Source organism: Malus domestica, chromosome 05, assembly GCF_042453785.1.
Source record: "Malus domestica chromosome 05, GDT2T_hap1".
Taxonomy (NCBI): domain Eukaryota; kingdom Viridiplantae; phylum Streptophyta; class Magnoliopsida; order Rosales; family Rosaceae; genus Malus; species Malus domestica.
Window position 1 is genome coordinate 38,519,617 of NC_091665.1, and position 20,980 is coordinate 38,540,596.

General features: G+C 39.9%; 2 protein-coding genes and 1 pseudogene across 2 annotated transcripts; 2 read left to right on the plus strand and 1 right to left on the minus strand.

The window, feature by feature from the left end:
* Positions 1 to 175: 175 nt before the first annotated feature.
* LOC103423490 (uncharacterized) lies at positions 176 to 5,922 on the plus strand. The gene is made up of 13 exons (XM_029103002.2): positions 176 to 363; positions 569 to 1,148; positions 1,542 to 1,726; positions 2,129 to 2,209; positions 2,289 to 2,330; positions 2,439 to 2,483; positions 2,582 to 2,668; positions 3,241 to 3,367; positions 3,457 to 3,537; positions 3,644 to 3,763; positions 4,414 to 4,478; positions 5,025 to 5,130; positions 5,516 to 5,922. The coding sequence occupies exons 1-13, from the start codon at positions 316 to 318 to the stop codon at positions 5,614 to 5,616; spliced, it is 1,668 nt and encodes a 555-aa protein (XP_028958835.1). The 5' UTR covers positions 176 to 315; the 3' UTR covers positions 5,617 to 5,922.
* Positions 5,923 to 6,005: 83 nt separating this feature from the next.
* Positions 6,006 to 16,308, minus strand: LOC103430526 (alpha-glucosidase-like; annotated as a pseudogene).
* LOC114827166 (uncharacterized) lies at positions 8,338 to 10,076 on the plus strand. The gene is made up of 2 exons (XM_070821649.1): positions 8,338 to 9,518; positions 9,830 to 10,076. The coding sequence occupies exons 1-2, from the start codon at positions 8,456 to 8,458 to the stop codon at positions 9,865 to 9,867; spliced, it is 1,101 nt and encodes a 366-aa protein (XP_070677750.1). The 5' UTR covers positions 8,338 to 8,455; the 3' UTR covers positions 9,868 to 10,076.
* Positions 16,309 to 20,980: the final 4,672 nt, after the last annotated feature.

Below are 20,980 nucleotides of genomic sequence, written 5' to 3' on the forward strand. Positions count from 1 at the left end.
AAAATGTTCCACCCAGAAAAATAAACAAAACAAAAGGCCCTTTTTATTGGGTTATTTTTTAATTGTTGTTTAACTTTATCCGTTAATCGATTAGTGAGGCGCAGTGAAATTGAAGGTGAAAAGTTTGACACTTTTGTGTTTGTCTAAAGACTCTGTTTCCTAAGCTGTTGAGCTCTGCTAAGATTATGGCGGATTTCACAAGGCTTCCCATGGCGTCTTGTGCTCTTGTTTTAGTCAGGGATTCTGCCGGCCTTTCACGCCTTCAAAACTGCAACACCATTTGCCTGGCGCTTTCTTGTATTGCTATTCAGAACCATGAGGTCCAGGAGTCCCAGTCCCAGAGCTGTTGGGCAGCCCAATCAGGTCAGTCTGACTCTGAACTTCATTTGATCCTTAACCTTTTCGTTTCGGTATTTTTTTGTATTACGAACAATATTACTAGGCTAAGTTAGACTAAGAGAACGAGAGAGGGTTTGAATTTGGGAAGTAGTGAGTAAAAGAGGAAGCCTCTGTTCGTTTTGCTATTGAAATTGTACTTAAAATTGTGCCTATTGATGTTATTTTGTAGGTGGAGGAGCCATACAACCGTGCCAGACATAACCCGTTTTTCGATGGCCTTTTGAGGCTTGATGATCAGAATCGTAGCCCACCTACTGTTGATTTTCAGGCAATCCATGGAAGTCGGAACATTTCTCGTACGATGTCGGATATTGGTAACACACTCACAAGAAAAGGGCAAGTTCCATTCTCTGATGATAGTGTTCTTAAGCCCTTTGAAGGGGCGAAATTTGGTAAAACTGCTTCATTTGCGTTCGCTAATGTTCAGTCAGCTTTTAGCTTTGATTTGAGGACATTAAATGAGCCTGCCATTGAAGCAAATGATCATAAGCATGGTAGAGTAAATGGTCTAGCAAGTGCCACAAGTGGGAAATCATTCAGGGTGAATAGAAGGAAAGAAAACCTGTCTACTGTTTCACTTCCTCAGTCTGCTGCATCGTTTTATAGTGGGGACTCACCGCAATTTGAAATTGTTGCATCGTGTCCAAGCATTTACAGGCTTAATTTGTTTCTCAAAGCCACAAAGGATGAAGTTAATGCCGGTGTCCCGGAAAAATTCTTACATGTTGTAATGGCTGAAGATATTGCTGGTAATGCCTGCCTTTAAATCTCCTTTCCAAGTTTTTTGTACTTTTCCTTTTGTAATCTTTGTATCATTTCTTTTGAAATTAACATGTGTAAATAAGAGACCACATTGTACTACAATATGAGTTTCAAAACCCAATTCATGACAACATTGACAAGACAAACTTAATGTGCAATGTGCCCCGAATATCCAAAATTCATTGGAAATCATTTGAATTGTTATTGAGTCTAATACTATATAAGTCCATATCTTTTGTTAATACAAATTTAAAAAATGTCAGAAACACTGTATTGCAATGCTGATAATATGTGTTTCGTTGTGATTTTCTATATCTTTCAGCCAAATTTGTGAATTGATGTCAGAGTATACATTTTTGCCACTCTTGGACAATTTGCAGATGTTGGATCCATTGTTTCAACCATCACTTATGCCTTCTACCTGAATGAAACACAAAAATGTGACCAGTTGTGTACAGTGCCTGTTATCAACATGAAGAGGTCAGACATAAATTCTCAAGCTGAACTCAAATGGTTACTTGATTCTTGTCAAATTGATCAGTCGTCCTTAATCTTTGTAGATGAGGTACGTTCTATTGACTAATGTTGTACTGTGGTCTCCTATTTTCTTCCACTTGGGTAGATTAGTGCTGATAGCAACGATATTCCAAGAACTGACTTAATACAAAAATGCTATACCTGCAGATTCTTTTTATTTTGTTTTTTGGAAATTTTGTTTATTCCTTGCTGCTTATATTCCATGTGTATCACTTATACCCATCCTGTGTATATTGTAATGAAATGTGGAACATCCATATTGTTGAATCATATATGAATCATGCGGTTTTACAGATTACTTATGTGGATTCTTTTTCTCTCTAATTTTTCACCTTTACATGTGACTAGTTGCGGCCTGAAATATAACTTTTCAATTATGGCATGCCTGTTCAACTTATGTGTTTACCTTTCACCGTGAAATTTTGAGCAGATTGATCTGTCATATTATGATCTATTTGGGAGTCTTAAAATAGTTCTATTAAATGGCCACAAGCTCCCAGCCAAGCAAGAGGTAAATCAAATTCAAAAATTGGGATATACTTGAAATTTTACCGTGGGAAATGATTCATACTCGTTTCTTCCTATATCAGGGATTGAAAGAGGCAGTAGTTGAAATTTTCAATTGCAAACAGGTGATTTGCTGAACTCAAAGCGGATGCGTTTAAGCTTATCCTACTACTTGCTGACACGTTCAATGTAGCTAAAAGTTGCCTAATATAAGATTTTGTCTTGTTTTACAGGGAGAATCTGTATATCCCTGGGTTAAGAGTGTTACTGTAACAGAGGTATGATTGAAACCTATGCATTGTAACCTTAGTAGCTTCCTTTGTCCCTATTGTCCTTAAAATGAATGAATATCCTGATTATCGTGTTATCAAAACAGGATAGCTCATGCTGCACAGTTGTTGCTGAGAAGTTTTCTCTGATTTTACCTGAGATTTTGGCTGGACCAGGATTCAGCAGACTTTTGGTACCTTTCTTTTTCCTTTTTCATGCTGTAAAATGTGAACAACTTATTTGAAGATCTAAAAGACCTATTTCTTGGTGCACTGTTTTCAGCTCTCTCTCAGTCTCTCTCTTTCTCTCTCTCTCTCTCTCTCTCTCTCTCTCTCTCTCTCTCTCTCTCTCTCCTGTTCATGCCCCACCATAGAGACCATGTACTTTGCAGCAACGAGTTAAAAACCTCCCATGTTTTTTCTGCGTCCATCTTTGGCTACCTTAGTCAATTGTAATTTACTGCTAGTAGAAAATTTTCCTTACAGCATATTGCTGGACTTCATATTTTATTAGCTATGCTCTTGTATAGCATGATGGTACCTATTCCACATTTTCTTTTCTAGGATTCGGCTTGTGGCCTAAGATAGGTAGTCAAATCCTTAACCCTTATAATGTAGGCCAGCCATTTAAGTTGCTGGGTTGTGAGGTTGGGGGGATCGGTAGTTGATATCTTGGTTTGCCATGAAATACTCTTAACTTCAGACTTTAGTTTTCCCTCCATTGCCTTTTTACATTTTTTTTCTCTGGAATTCCTATATCTTGCAGTTAGCTGCCATCCTTTTAGACTCCACAAACTTGTGTGGTTCTCAGTGTTCAATCAAAGATAAGTACATGGCTACACTGTTAATTCATGGTGCTGGACGCTTTGGGTGCAACGGCCTTTACCAGTTACGTATGTATTGTGTCCATGACTTGCCTATCTATTGTTTTCATTTACTTTATTTAAAACGAATTCCTCTATATTTAACTTTTGATTTTCAGTGAGATACAAAATGTATGATGTATCTGATCTCAAGGTTGGTGATATATTACGCAAGGATTTCAAAAAGTGGACAAGAGTAGGTCTGGACTTGAACTAACCTAGTCCTTTTAAGCTTGTCTTGGGATTTCTTTTTGCCCTTCAACGTAATGGAATATCCTTCCACTAACATAATAGTCGTTGAAACAGGTAAACCGGAGGGTCCTGGTGCTAGAACATCACAAATTGGGATGAGTTCCATTGGAATGCCAATTGCACAGCTTCTTCAACACGAGAACACCTCAGCGCGTGAAGTTAGAAATTTCCAACGTAAGTAAATTTTCATCCACTACATGCTCGTGAGATATTTGAACCATAAACATTTATCATATTGCAAGAAATATAAGTATTGAAGCCTGTAATGGTCAGCTTGTTCACTAATTCGGATAGTATAGGTTGACCTTTAATCCAATCTCACTTCAATTATTTACTTTCCTTTTATGTTGATAATAACGGAAGTAACATCCTATAATTTTGAAGATATTATCTTGCCGGTAGTTTTTTGTCGCCACTAACTTACACGTCTTTTATTCTTGTTTTCCCTGTTCCAAACTAAGTTGATGAATTTCATTGTTTAAACGATAAAGATATTTAGTTCTTTTTGTGTTTAAACTTTAAACTATAAAGATTATTATTATTATTATTTTTTTTTTTTTGTGCATTTTCATTAAGAGGTCGCACTTGGTGTGATGGCAAGTGCCTTCGCCCATGAGCGGTAGGTCTCGGGTTCGAGACTTGGGAGCAGCCTCTCCATAAATGGGGGTAAGGCTAGCCGACATTCACCTCTCCCAGACCCTGCGTAAAGCGGGAGCCTTGTGCACTGGGTACGACCTTTTTTAGCCGACCCCACTTAGTGGGAAAAGGCTCTGTTGTTGTTGTTGTTGTTTGTGCATTTTCATTGTTTTTATTGTTAATTTCAGAGATGGAGAAACTCCGGCTTCTCATGGTTGTTTCTGGGTATTATGATTCGAAAAGGAACTTCAAGGTTAGAGACGTGCTAATATAAGTTATATTTGACATTTTCTCTTTTTTGTTAATACGTGTTCTACCCGTTAATGATCTGGTATGCCCCGGGGCTTAATTTAAAACGAACCTATTTCAAAGAGGGTTTGAATCATTTCCTTTGTGAGTCATGATTAATAAAGCCAAAGCTTCGAGTCGGTTAAGGATTGATCATTTGAGAGTCTATTGTAACTTAGATGTTCGAACAACTCAAACTTCTGTGTTTGACTTTGATTTGATTGCAATATTTTGTATCCTAATTTTGGACTGCCAAGTGCTCATCTAAGGGCCTTTTGGCATTTCTTTCCTCATGGGATGGGGAGTACTTTAAACAAAATGAGCCAAGTATGCGCTCAATTAATAAGTAATCCACCGACTCTCTGGGTATCCATACATATTTTGCTTCAGTCACAGTCTCTGGTCTTTTTTTAGAACAAACTGAATATGTTGTCTAGAAAAAGGGTTGTGTAGCGTTTTACTATCTTATGGTAGAGGCTCTGACATTGTCCATGTATTTGGTCGAATACAGAGAGAGATTCTAGTGGCTGCTGAGTCAGTGGAGCTCATGAAAAATCTGCTGTTTTTCTTCGACTCAAGTGCTTCCCAACTGCCTCTCAAAGCGATCCATCAGTCAGGTATGAATCACTTCAAAATAATACAAGCTACGCACTACAGTTTGTGTGGCTGGAAAAATTGGGAATTTTAGTCCGACTTGAGATCTCTGGAAGAGTAGGTTAGAAATACATACTTGGTTGTTTTCATCCTGCTGATTGGCATTCATATAAAGAGGTTTGTAACAATTATGATCTCATCGTTTCTAACTAAACTCGTTATTGCCAGAAAACTGTGAGACGTAGAAACTCCAGTTGTTTTTCTTTGGTTTCTTTATTGCTCTTGCTAATAAGTTGCGTATTTTTTCGTTTTAATTGCTACACATCATCTGGGATTCAAAAGATGGTTAATTTTAAATTGCGTTATGGTGCCATGATGGTGTTAAACTTCCTCATGGTGCTCGTGCAGGTCTTGGAGCAGAGATGCAAGCATTTGAGATTGACAAGGTCACATCGAGAAAGACCATCGAGCACCTCTTAGAAGAATTTGGTGGGACTTCAAAAGGCTAATGCGAATTCCAGACATCAATAAATGTTCAGAGACAGTTGTTCTCGAGTATGTTGTTACACAAGAGGTGAAGGAAAGATTTCTGTAAGATATAATTTAATCGTGGCTGTTCAAATTGAAAGGTATGTTTGAGGGAATGGTCAAACTATCTGCTCTTTGAAAATTTGGATCGGATATTCAATTTTACTGTAAACTCGCTTCGTTTTCCAAAATGATCTGCAGTGTGTGTATAAAAACTTTTCATGGATGAGCCTGTATTGACGAGATTGAATTAGAACGAAAACCAGATGATAGGCATGTTGATTGCAGTGGAACTCTATTCAACATTCAAGAGAGTTTTGCAGGCGTTGCTTGATAGTCTCTTTCCAGTAAAAGGAAAAAAATTGCAATCTTTCATCTGCAATCACGTCAATAACTTTTCTTATTAGCAAAAAAAGAAGTTCCAAATATTACAGGCCTATGAAAGCTTTGTTTCCAGAGCTGTTCAGAGCATTTCCATGCTTAAGCTCCAACTCAAACTCTGTTCCTATAGGAATTGCTACTCCGGAAATCTGTACCGTAACAAACAGCTGGCTACTGTCAAGGCTGGCCTTGATATCTCCGGTCGAGTTTGCTCCCCTTGTAATGTTGAAAGTATACCCTTCCACCCCACCAGCGTTTTGCAACCCGATGAAGGTAACATTATCAATGATCAACTTTTGGTTTAAAGCGAATCCTTGGTTTTCGACCTTAGAGCTTAGATGTACACTTCCATTTTGTGTAGTAGAAGAAAATCCTACTGAAGTCCAGTTGCCTCCGTCTCCTCCCATTTCCGCTTCCTCTCCATCATCCAAGAAAACTTGTCCGGTACTCTGTTCACTACTGCTAACAACCACCAAAAGTTCGAATGCAATTTTCCGGGCTGCTTCTGTTGTCAAGGCATCTCCTTGAAAGGCCAATATATTTCCTTCGCGAACATGCATGTTGATATGATCTGGCTGTGCATCCAGTGCAACGTTCTGCCCTTAGCTTACATTCACCGAGTTCGTGTAGTTGAAGAGATCGAACCAGTTGTCTTCAGTAAAGTATGCCTCAACCGAGTTTTCCCCTTGCTTCAACACAGGTGAAACCAGCACACCTCTACCAATCAGAAACTGTGACCTAATCTCGTAAGTATTGATATCTTGAGGAAATGAGAAGAAAAGGGGTCTTGCAATTGGGGTTCCATTTTTGTGTGCCTCATACATTGATGTGTAAAACAAGGGGAGCAACCGGTAGCGCGGGCCGAGCACCTTCCTGGCTGATGCAGCTACTGATTCCCAAAGGTAGAGCTCTTGCCGGCTTGAATGGATATCGGAGTGATCTCTTGAAAACGGGTAAAAGGCTCCCACCTACACATAGACATAGGTGAAGTTAGTCACATTTGCAAGTTACATAATGTGGTCTAGTTTTTTGTTTTAGTGTTCGGAATTAAATGCTTATCAGTTACCCCTGCAGAGTTCTTCATTAGTATCTCCTAATAATCCACAGATATCAGCTCCAACCATCGGAACTCCGAAGAGTCCAAAGTTCAAAATGGCTGGAATGGAATATGCCAAATCCTCCCATTTCGCACCGTTGTCTCCGGTCCAATGTGCTGCCAGAGTTCATAAAGTTGACCTAGATAGCACAAAGGGTCTCTTCTCAGTTATATTAAGTAAGGCCTTGTTTGTTGCTTTGGACTCCAAGAGGCCAAACAGGTTATGAACATCATATTCCGTAACATTGCCAAAGTGTAGGGCTGATCCCGGAACAGTGTTACTAATTATCGGACGCTGGTTTCCTCCGTTGTTGATTTTGTATGGTGGATCATCAAGTGTAGAGTTTTGAGTTTGAGGGGAGGATAAGAAGTTCGCATTCTCATTCATGTCAAGCCACAGACCATCAAAAGGAAGGGTCTCTTTGAATATTTTGATCTCATTTGTCCAATAACTTTCACTTTGTGGATGAATAAAATCAGGGAAGTAGACATCTCCAGGCCAAACCTTTCCCTGGTAATAACTGCCATCACTTTTTATAAATATATCTGCTTGCTTCCCCCTGGTTAGGGTTTCATAGCTCGCATTTGTACTAATACCTGCAAATAGAAAATAATCACATAAGAAAAGGGAAATATGCAAAAATATAATTGATTACAAACTTTTAAGAAAAATAACTAGAGGACACTAAACAGACATTAAACCGTAAGTTACATACCAGGGTTGACGATGAGGACATATTTCTGGCTATTATTGTGAAGGGTATTCACAAAATTCTGCATCTTATCGACTGGAAAGTTGACGGGATCAAGAGTGAAGTCCTTAAAAGCATCCATGTGATCAATGTCTGTCCACATAACCTCAAGAGGGATACTTGCATTTGCATAGCCAGCAACCACACCTTCAAGATCCAAAACATTCTTGTAAACATATCGGCTCTGGTGGAATCCTTCACCATTAACATGAATAGTTTGAGCATGAAATAATTAAAATGTGAATCCAAAATCAAGTTTTTCGAGTGCTCGAACTGTTAAAATGCATGAAATAAACATGTTGGAATAATGGTGTTGGATGACTAGTGAAATTAGGCTAGTCAACTTTCTTGTTCAAAGTTAGGCAAGTTAGGTTTCTTGTTCAAAGTTAGGCAAGTTAGGTTAGTCAAGCAAGATAGGTAAGTTAGGCAAAATTAGGCTTATGATCTTTTTCTTCCCTATATATATGTTTCATCTTGTAATTGTTTCATCAAGCAAATATACATCAAAATTCAATATGGTATCAGAGCTGTGATCTGGGAGAAACCACAAAACACAGCTCTAAAGCAGCCACGAGGTCAACCATTCTAGGCATGGCCTCTCATTCAAAATGGGAAAATCCCAACCACCCGCTCTATCTCCACCACTCGGATCAACCTGGTGCAATCCTCGTACCACAACCATTGGTGGAAGACAACTACAACACATGGGTTCAATCCATGAGTATGGCCTTAACGGTCAAGAACAAACTTGGTTTTGTTGATGGGACGATCAACAAACCAAGTAAGGATAATTTTGAGGAGCTGCAGCAATGGAATCGCTGCAACAACTTGGTCAAGACATGGCTACTAGGCTCCATGTCAAAGGAGATTTCAGGGAGTGTCATCAACTACAAGGATGCTCGACAAATGTGGACCGATCTGCAGGAGAGGTTCTCACATGTGAATGTAGTTCAGCTGTTCCATGTTGAGAATGAGATCCATGATTGCGTCCAAAGCAATATGAGTGTAAGTTCTTACTTCACTAAACTTAAAAGTTTATGGGATGAACGTGATACTTTGTGTTCCATTCCAGCATGCAGTTGTGGAACAAAGAATGAGATGAACTCATATGTTGAAACTCAGAAAACCATGAAGTTCCTTATGGGTCTGAACGAATCGTATGCTACGGTTCGTAGCAATACTCTTCTTCTCGAACCACTGCCTACGGTGAACAAGGCATATGCGTTGGTCCTTCGACATGAACGCCAGGCAGAGGTTTCCAATGGGAAAATCACACAACTAGAAACTGTTGTCTTTGCAGTGAAGAATCTCTCGCGAGAACCTACACCTGAAGACAAGGAGATGCGATGTGGAAAGTGCAATAAAACCAATCACATCACCAAAAATTGTCGTGCACATCTCAAGTGCACTTTTTGCGGATGGAAAGGCCACACCTTCGATTTCTGTCGAAAACGGAAAGCAGCCACAGAGACCGAATCCAATCGTCTCTTTTCTTCAAAGGGGAATCAAGTTTCACAAAGTAACAAGCAAGAGACGGTGCCTAATTTCCCGTTCTCTCAGGAGGACTGCAAGCAAATCCTTCAGATGTTGAACAAGAACAAATCATCATTTGCCAATCAAGTCAGTAATCCTCATAGTCATGAAGAACTTTCAGGTAAAGCCTTCTCTTTTTCATGTAAAGGAACCAAAAGCATTTGGATCCTGGACAGTGGTGCCACAGATCACATAGTTTGCAGTCCTAGTCTCCTTACACACTCACGAGCTGTTGAAAATCATACAGTTGAACTGCCAAATGGTTCCGTTGCCAAAGTCACTCACATTGGACAAGTTGTTTTCTCTCATAATCTTATCCTTGAAAATGTCCTATGTGTGCCGTTCTTTAGGTTGAATTTAATATCTATCAGTAAACTAGCCTATGATTCCTTATATGTCACCATTTTCTTCACCCAATTTTGTGTCATTCAGGACCTTTGCTCGGGGAAGATGATTGGGACAGGAACTGAAAGGGATGGACTTTACTACCTCGACCCATCAAAGAAAGGAACATGCAACAATATTCAAACCGTCTCACCAAAGCTTTGGCACCAACGCCTAGGACACCCATCTCATAAAGCCACTTCGTTATTACCTTTATTTAACAATAAGGCTTGTGATTTGGAAAAATGTTTAATTTGCCCATTGGCCAAACAAACAAGATCACCCTTCCCTTTGAGCTCTATTTCTACCAAATCATGTTTTGAATTATTGCATATTGATATTTGGGGTGGTTATCAAGTTGCTTCTATTTCAGGTGCCAAGTATTTCCTTACCATCGTAGATGACTACACTAGAAGCACTTGGGTTTATTTGATGAAACATAAATCTGACACAAAAGACATTTTAGTCGGATTCATTCAAATGATTGAGACTCAATTCAATACCAAAGTTCAAATCATACGAAGTGACAATGGCCCTGAGTTTAAGCTTGAGCAATTTTATGCTCTCAAAGGCATCATACATCAATCTAGTTGTGTCAACACACCACAACAAAATGGTGTTGCCGAACGTAAACACCGGCATTTGCTCAATGTTGCTCGGGCTTTGCTCTTTCAAGCTTGTTTGCCAAAACGTTTTTGGGGGGATGCAATCTTAACCTCAGCCTACCTCATCAATAGAACACCCACTCCACTTCTCAAAGGTAAAACACCTTACGAAAAACTGTTTCACAAAGCACCTAACTATTCCCATTTAAAGGTTTTCGGTAGTTTATGTTTTGCTTCTACACACGCCCAAAGGCCCTCTAAATTCGACCCTCGTGCAATCCAATGCATTTTTCTTGGGTATCCTTATGGTCAAAAGGGTTATAAATTGTTTGATATAAAACACAATAAGACTTTTGTTTCTAGGGATGTTGTTTTTTTTTTGAAGATCATTTTCCATTCCAAAATCATACCACTTCCGCTGCCCCATCTCCATCAAACATTACACCCTCACCCATCACGTTTGACTTGACCTCTCCCATTGAGTCGTCCTTAAGCCTTGCACCCGAAGAAATAAACATCACCTCTCACACACTTGCCAACATCACACCACTCTCATCTCCTTTACCTACTACAACTCCACCACCAGATACCTTATCACCACCTTCACATACCCTACAATCTTCCCCACCTCCAACCACTCCATCACCAGACCAACCACCTCCACTCCGTCGTAGCACTCGACCGACCAAAACTTCCACATTTTTGCAGGACTTTCATGTTGAGGTGGCCCTCCCTTCCCGTGTTGCTCCCACATCTTCCACAAGCATGGTCCAGTCATCAGGTACATCTCACCCCATATCTTGTTATTTATCTTATGACCATGTATCCCCCACTCACAAAACCTTTCTCACCACCCTCACCATTATCAAAGAACCCACCAGTTTTTCGCAGGCTGTTCAGGATCCAAAATGGCGTGACGCCATGCAAAAAGAGATTGTTGCCCTTCATGACAATCGCACTTGGACTCTTGTGCCCTTACCACCTCACAAACATCCCATCGGTTGCAAATGGATCTATAAGGTGAAGCTTAAACCTGACGGCAGTGTTGAACGCTACAAAGCTCGTCTCGTTGCTAAAGGCTACAGTCAAATTAAGGGGCTTGATTATCGGGAAACTTTTGCTCCAGTTGCCAAGCTCACCACCGTCCGCGTCCTCCTGAGTATTGCCTCCATACGAGGCTGGCATCTTCATCAACTTGATGTGAACAACGCATTTTTGCATGGTGACTTATACGAGGAGGTTTATATGTCCCTGCCTCCTGGGTTCGGACGAAAGGGGGAGACACGAGTATGCAAATTACACAAATCCATTTATGGTTTAAAACAGGCCTCGAGACAATGGTTTATCAAGTTGTCTAGTGCTCTCAAGACTGCTGGTTTTCATCAATCATGGTCAGATTACTCATTGTTCGTCCGAAACCGTCAAGGCAGTTTCATAGCATTACTTGTGTATGTTGATGACGTGATACTTGCAGGTAACAATTTGAGAGTAATTGAAGAGACTAAACTCTTCCTTTCCCAACATTTTAAACTAAAGGATTTGGGAAAACTCAAATACTTTTTGGGGATAGAAGTTGCAAGATCTAAACAAGGGATTGCCTTGTGCCAACGCAAATATGCATTGGAGATACTAGAAGATGCTGGGTTCCTTGGTGCGAAGCCCTCACGATTACCAATGGAACCAAACCTGTCCCTTACACAAACTGATGGGACGCTTCTACATGATCCTTCTTCATACAGGCGACTTGTAGGGAGGCTGATTTACTTAACCATCACGCGGCCTGACCTGACTTATGTGGTTAATATGTTGAGCCAATTCATGGACAAGCCACGACAACCACACCTTGAAGCGGTGCATAAGGTTCTCAGGTACATCAAACAATCTCCTGGACAGGGAATTCTTTTGCCTTCTACAGGTTCACTACAATTACAAGCTTTTTGTGATGCTGATTGGGCTCGGTGTAAAGACACTAGAAGGTCAATAACTGGTTATTGTATCTTCCTTGGACAAGCACCGATATCTTGGAAAACGAAGAAACAAAGCACAATATCTCGTTCTAGTGCAGAGGCAGAATACCGTTCTATGGCTACTACTTGTTGTGAAGTTATATGGCTAAGAAACATTTTGAAGGACTTGCAAGTAAATCATGCACAACCAGTCACAATGTTTTGTGATAATCAAGCTGCCATGCACATTGCTTCGAACCCAGTGTTTCATGAACGAACGAAGCATATAGAGATAGACTGTCACTTAGTACGTGAGAAGATTCAAATGGGAATGGTGCAAACAGCTTACATACGGACCTCGAATCAACCTGCAGACTTGTTCACCAAACCACTAAGCTCGGCACAATTTGAGGTCTTAATTAGCAAGTTGGGTGTCATCGACATCCACACTCCAACTTGAAGGGGAGTGTTAAAATGCATGAAATAAACATGTTGGAATAATGGTGTTGGATGACTAGTGAAATTAGGCTAGTCAACTTTCTTGTTCAAAGTTAGGCAAGTTAGGTTTCTTGTTCAAAGTTAGGCAAGTTAGGTTAGTCAAGTAAGATAGGTAAGTTAGGCAAAATTAGGCTTATGATCTTTTTCTTCCCTATATATATGTTTCATCTTGTAATTGTTTCATCAAGCAAATATACATCAAAATTCAATACGAACAAAGCTAGAAATATCATATTTGTTGACAAAGTGCCATGTTAAGTGGCAGGTCACTAATCGATTAAAAAGATATTCAGTAATCATTATAATAAGTTGAATATATTGATGTAACGTTCTGTCCCGTCTGCGTACCAAACGCACCCTTATGGAACGGATCCTTATAATAATTGATGTAACAAGATATTCAGTAATCATGAACTAATACGATTCAAAATGTGATCCTTCTAGGTTACTATAAAATAGATTAATAGAATAAATAGCAAATTAAGTTGAATATATTTACACTCTAGAGCAACTTACCAAAAGACCAATAGGGCATAGGGGCAGGGCGACCGATGAGCTCAGTATACTGCTGCACCACCAACTCAGGCGTAGGTCCGGCAAAGAAATACAGGTCCACAACACCACCGATGGCCTTATAAGTAATCATGTCGCCGTCGTATCTTATGTCCATGCCATTGCTATTCAACAGCAACACTTCATGAGATGTTCCAGCACCGTCGGGCTTGCAGTCTGAGGAGGAAGACCAGACGTCCAGGTAGAAGGGGTGGGACCCGTAGAGGTTGACGTCAGTTTGGACGCTGGGGATGTCAGCACCCCAGAAGGTTAAGGTGGTGCCGGGAATGAGCTTGAAGGTGGATTTGGTGTGCTCGCCGAGGCCGAAAAAGGAGGACCTGTTCTGGGGAAGGGAGGAGGAGAGCTGGATGTACTGGTCCTTGAAGACGAGGAAGGTGCTGGAGTTTGATGGGTCCGGAGAGGTGTCGAAAACCACGTCGTTGGTGGACCGGCGGGTGACAGTGAAGCCGAATGGGGTGGTGTTGCGGAGGGTGAAGACAAGGTCGCTGTCGGGAGGAGGTGTAGTTGAGTTTAGGGTTTGGCGGGGGATGATGTCTTGAGGGATTTCCCATCTTTGGTGGTTTGAATCTATTATTCGAACCCTCAGACGATCTTTGGTTTCATAGCTGTTCCCAAAAAAAAAAAAAAAAAAAATCAATACTCAAAAGTCAAAGGTGTGAGGCTATATATATATAGGTGTTGTGGCCTATATTTAATAGATAGGTGTGGCAAAGAGAAGAAGAGAGAATGGAGAATAGGTTTGAGGAATTGTGTGTTAATTCCCCAGTGTGCCTTTATTTATAGTAATTAGGAGGAGAGAAACTTGCTCTCCAAGTAATACAAAGTATATTAGGAAAGATCTTCTAGATCCCAAAGGATTCCTATTTTATCTCTACTTAGGATTTACACAATCACATATTGATAAGAACATATGTCACAACACTCCCCCTTGAGTGTGCAAATACTCAAGTAGATGGCGCATTAGATCTTCAGGCAAATGTAGAAGTAGTGGATGAAATCGTCTCGTTTAGTCGGCACAAGTAGCGAATGCGAGTCTCAAAAGACGGAAGAATGCAGGAGTGGTAAAACTCACAAAACCTTACTATGGCAAAACCCAAGGTGGGAGAAAAGCCCATAGGCTAAGGAGAAAAGTGAGAAGTTGCATTAAGTCAAAACTATACGTCTTCTGGACGCAAGTAGAAGAGCTCACAAGGGTATGATCAGCCCAGGATGGGTGCCTCGTTAAAACCTAGTTAGGTAGCAAAAACCCAGTGGGAAAAATGCTCCTAATCGTAGGGAAAAAGAGTACATTAAGATCAAGTGAGTATACTTCTAGATACTCCCCCTGAGTTTGACAAAACTTCCAAATGAAACTACAAGCATTGCAAATGAGAAAGTTACGCATACCAATTCATTGGACAAGCTTCTGGAAGGTAGACTTTGGTAGTGACTTTGTGTAGATGTTGGTAAGGTTGTTTGGGATTGGACTGCTTGACTTCAATCTTCTGATGCTCATGCTGATGTAGACACAATATGCTTGGTGTTGACTTTGTTGGATGTATCATGATCTGGTCGATACATACAACGTTGTATTCATGGATCGTTGTTGGGACTCAACGATGGATGAAAATCGCAAGGATTTTGAATATGCTCAACAAGAATTCTCGACCATATCTCTCACATGATGAGACATAGTGAGTCTTGGAGCGATTCAAAGGTTTCGCAACAAAAGGTCTATCTAGTTAACCTCCAAGATATTGCGGTGTTCCTTAATGGTAAAGACATAACCATGCGGGAACGTACCTTGTGCGGTCAGACAAATGGTCTGATTCAGCGAATCCCACAAGGTAGGCATCATTCCGAAGATCAAGGGGGTGTGATCTATTCTAAGATGCATAGGGAATAAGCCCAAATCCGTAGTAACAGAAAAAACGTCTTTAACACCAAATTTGGTGGTGGCGTGTTAGGCGCAGTGCTGCTTTATGCCAAAAGATTATCAGCACATAAAATGTCTGATCTAGTGCATTTGAGCTAAGTACAACAAACGCCAATGGTACTTAGATATGGCTGCCTCACGTTCCAATATGGAACCTTATGCTCCATACCCTCTGTAAAGGTCTCATTTGCATCTAGCATACAGATGATCAGGATATACTCAGACATAACACCTTCTGGGTCTAGTTTGAGTGGTGGACCAGAATACCATCAAAACTAGCTCGAAACTTCAGGTCGAGGTAATGTCAAGTTCTCCCAAGATCATTCATCTTATAGTCCGATATGCGAGTTAATTTTCTCAACTTTAGCAATTTCGGATTTTATACACGCAGGGGCATATATCCCTAACTGATCAAATATTCACTTAGACGGGTATACCACATCTGCCCGGATAGTTCTGCATCCGTAAAGTGAAGGCCGCTTGAGAATCAAGAGGATGTTCTTGTGGTCTAGAACTATTTGAATCAGTACATGTAAGTCCTTTGGAAACTCCATGTAGGTTCATATCACGATCCCAGAGATACTACAACCACGTTTGTAATGCTGCGATCAATCACATGGCGTATGAGAGAAACCTTGCGCCACAAGGCGTCATATTGCACTATTTCATTCATCTCATTCGTCATAGTTTGATTCTTTTAGTTGACCAATCAGTTCTACGTTGATATTAATCAACAGAACGCGGTTCGTTATCGTCGCTTTTCATTTATGTCGGTACCATATAAATGAAACATCATTTATGATAATCTCATTCCAATTCCATATCTCATCCAAACTAGTATACTGGACCAAGAACTTCAGGTCTCGGGAGTAATCCGGATTTAATCTCATGAGATGAAAAGGTCTGAGACAGCGATCGAGGGGCGGATTCATTCGTGCCACGTTCCTCCTCTTTTGGGGAGGTGAATCCTCGAACCGAGTGATCTACCATGCCGCCAATGTACGAGGGTCGGCCATAATTGTGGCTTTCCTACTTTCAGGACAAAGGTCCGAAGTACATTTGGTACACATCTTTGCAGGCACATTTGCAGCTGGTATATGTGATCTCGTCACTTTTTCTAGATTAGAGGAAATGTCTGGTTAAACTCTGACGATCTAGATTGGGATCGATATGAGACATAGTGGGGACGTCCACGATAATTCGCGTCGTTCTTTAGGAACGGTGACGTTCTTATCTCCCCCTAACGACGGGAAGACTGTCTCATAAAAGTGACAATCCGCAAAACGAGCGGTAAAGAGATCGCCTGTCAAAGGTTATTTAGTAACGAATATTAGAAGGAGAATCATAACCGACATAGATTTCCATCCTTCCCTGAGGACCCCTTTGTTTTTGTGTACGTAAGGGCAGCGCAAAATGGCACCTAGACCGCACAACCAAAGACGCGCAGATGCGATATGTCGGGTTCGTATCTGGTAACCAACTGACACGCGCTTTATAAAGTTGGGTCGTGACGGGCCTCAGGCAGACCAACATGGTTGCTTGCAATATTGCATGGCCCCAAGCAGAGGTCGGGAACTGTGGTACGTGTGACCAGTCGACCACGCAATCATTTGAAGGCGTTTAATGAATACTTCTGCTGGGTCGTTCTGGGTATGAACATGGGACTGGATGTTCAACTTTCAAAAACCCAACCGACATGCAATATCCATCGAGATTTAAATTGTTCGATGTAAATGTCGATGTAAATTCTCCAACTTATCCAATCAAATAAATTTGATCAGATAATCAGGGTGGTGAGCCCTGAGCTTGTTAATCTGAGCTACCAGTGTGGAGAATGCAACTTGTGGACAACAACCACACGTGTGACAAACGTGTAGAAGCATCAACCAATACTATAGAATATTTAAATGATCCGTAGGGTGGTTGATTCTATCCACAAATGTCCCATTTGAATCCTTTGTAAAAAGATGGAGGGTGCTAAGGTATAATACGTGTCCAGGTATGATTTCTTTACTTCTGGTAAAAGGATGCCAAAACGACGCATCACGAATCATCCTAGATATCCCAAACGTACATCCATAGCGAAATTTCCTTAGGAATCGCGGGCTTCTGGCCGGCCACATAGTGGGCTTGAATGGATGTAATCCATTCGTTAAGCGTTCCATCTTCTCTAGAATATGCATTTAACTATATTCGTAAGAAGTGCAAAATGGTAATATGCCAAGGAATTTTACTCCATTTTTCTACATTGGTTTCAAATTCAATATGGTAATAATACTCTCGAATATCCTTAAAGCTCAAAAATGCATTCTTCCGGAACGAAGTGAGTATAAGGCTTCCCTTTATGGTAAAGTTAATACCATTGGACAATATAGGGTAGTGCCATGCCCCACAATCAGGTTGGATAAGCCTGAAAGGTTGTCGGGGGATGATTAGGTATGAAGTTAGCATAGAACCAGACATCTAACTTCCCCACAAAACATACCTAAGCATGAGTTAATTGTAGTCACATGTGGTAATCTTCGTTAATTAACTCTTTTATTCGAGAATAATGGTGACATCCAAACACTAATCTTAAATCCGAGAACAAAATAAATTATTCACAAAATAAACCAAAAAAAAACAATGGGGTTCGGCCAATAGGCCGTCCATGTCAAATTGCGCTCTTCCAAATGTATTAGGTGGAGCAAAATGAGTCTCACAAATGGACTACGAGAATTGTACCTATTCATGGACGTAACAGTTTCAATCATGTTTTGCTTCAGGCAAAAATTCATCTTTGCATGATTTGAAACAGTCCATAACGGATTTGAAGAGTCATGAAGTCCTCAGCATGGAGGTACTTCCATTGGATATGCTTCAGGCATAATTCTTCGAATAAGGATCATGGCGGATGCTTATTCACGTCTTGTATCCACATAAAGTAGTTTACTATTCGAAACTTCCAAATCAGTGAAATCGAACTTGTTACGATTCGACAATACGCTGAATGGAGGAAACAAGAATGTGATTGGTGTTTTAGGAAATAAAATTTCCATAAACAAAAAATTTAGAACATTCAGGTACTAAGACATGGTTTGGTTTAAACGGATTTAAGCATGGAGAACTTCGGGTCTCAACATGAGTGTTGTGCAGTAAGAAACTTCAGGTTCATATGGCACTTTTCCGAAACTTCGGGTTCGGAAGTATGAATTTTAAGTTCATAATATCTGCAGACAAACACATATATATATATATATGCAAGCAAATATACAACAAGGATATACAAAGATATAACTTCAGGTTTATAATTATAATTGAATTAATTTATTTGGACTTCGGGCCAAATTAAAATGTGGGTGAAAAAATATATAACCCATTGGGCCTAAAATAATTAGGCAAAAAAAAAATTTGTGGCCCAAAATAAGTCCTCGAGTGGCTATATATAAATCTTGCCATGTGACCTAAGCCCAAAATTGGGCTAGGTTTAGTCTTTGGCGGGGCTGCAGGCCCACGGGCAGGAGAGAAATAACTAAGGGGGGGTCACAGGTGAGCTGCAGGCTCATGGGGAATGGGTTGGGCTGCTGCTGGCAGGCCAAAAAAAAATGTTTTTTTTCTTTTCACACGGGCCGAGGAACTGGAGCCCAATAGGGCTCGGGTTGAAGAAAACCAAAACAACCCAGCGTCCCTGGGTGTCAGATTCGAACCGGGGGAACGCCGGTGTCGCTTTTGGCGACTGTCTTCGGGGTCTATGGCAATGCAAAGCTTGGGGGTTCAACTGGGGAACCAGAGTTGTAGACGGAAATTTTGGTTTCAACGTCAGAGGTCCGAGAACGATTGGGGTTCAAAGAACCCGTCGATGTTCATCGGGTTTCTGAAAAAAAAAACCCATCGTCTTCGAAAATGGCGAGGTCCCAATCACAACTGCAGGTGTGATTGCCCAGCAATAACGGCGTTGAAGCCGTGGCCGACTTCGGGCGGCACCTTGTGTTAGGGTTTGATGCCGAAGGCGTTTTTCAGATGGAGCAAGGGTTTTGCTCCAGTGCTTTGCAATCTATAGTGGGCTCGTGTGAGCCCAGTATTGTTGGGGTCACGGGGAGGGAACCCTAGGGTTCTTGCGGCTTTTGCATAATGCAAAGGCATGGGTTCGAAGAACCCTAATTTTCCCGTTTCCAAATTTTGTTTTTTTTTTTCAATTCAATTATATTCATAAATAATTCAATTGTATATATATTTCAATGAAACACATATGTAATTTGATGCATATGCAAAATAATAGTTTCAATGCATTTACATATGTATGTTTCAATTCATGGCAAATATCAAATTCACATAATTGCAGCAATTTTGGTTATGAGGCATACACAATTTATGTAGAATCTAAAATACGTTAAACGTAAAGTTGGGTCATGCATCATGGTGAATGTTCATGTGATCAGGGCTTCAAAAATATCGAGTTAAAAGCCGTTATTTTGGAAGAACCTAATTGCGTGATGATATGAATGAACTGGTTTGATGCAGAAAAATTATTTCTTCAATTTCGGCTTTCATCTTCAAGCTTGTATCACGTTCAACATAAGAAGAAAAATAAATTGAATCAATAACAATATATGAATTCAATAAAATCAAGATTTAATCAATTAAAAATAATTGAAACGTAATACTCCCCTGATTGTAGACGAATAAATTCTCTTTAAATTCTTCTAAGCACAGCGTGAAGAGCGTGCTGATAACGTGTTGTGGCCTATATTTAATAGATAGGTGTGGCAAAGAGAAGAAGAGAGAATGGAGAATAGGTTTGAGGAATTGTGTGTTAATTCCCCAGTCCTTGTGCCTTTATTTATAGTAATTAGGAGGAGAGAAACTTGCTATCCAAGTAATACAAAGTATATTAGGAAAGATCTTCTAGATCCCAAAGGATTCCTATTTTATCTCTACTTAGGATTTACACAATCACATATTGATAAGAACATATGTCACAACAATAGGGATATATATATATATATATATATATATATATATATATATATAACATGAAAAATATGGTAAGAAACTCACTTAAATGCGAAAAAGAATGTAACTCATAAGGGAAACACTTGGATCATTCATTTTTCAAACAAATCAGAGTTTAACATATACATAAAATAATTCAATTTTTAAATTTACGAGTTACTTTGCTTTCGTATGATTTAGAGTTAAAAGAACATTAGCTTATAATTTTGTGTTAAGCCAAACAATTAATGTTCATCTCAGAAATCAATTGGTAACATCTAATAAATTAGTTAAGATCATAAGATTAATGGGGTTAATTGTATAGATTAAGTACCTGGCGTAGAGAGTGAGACTTGAGATGTCAGGACAATAAGTGGACGAGGTGTTGATGAGGCCTGGTTTGATACTGAGATGATTCTGAAAAAAACTGGTATAAAAAAAAGTTGGGAGCTGTTTTTGTGTTTGGTAAACATTCAGCTTCAGCTTTTTTTTCAGTCTTGGGTGAAAAAAAGCCAAAAACAAGAAGTTGCAAAACCCAACTTTGAAAAACCGGTTTTTTTTCACATCTGTTTTACATAAAAGCTACCAAACACTATAATACTGCTTTTTTTTTTCAAAAACACTTTTACAAAAAAATTTACCAAACAATCTGCTGTTTTATTTCACAGCTGCTTATTCTCACAGCACAGTA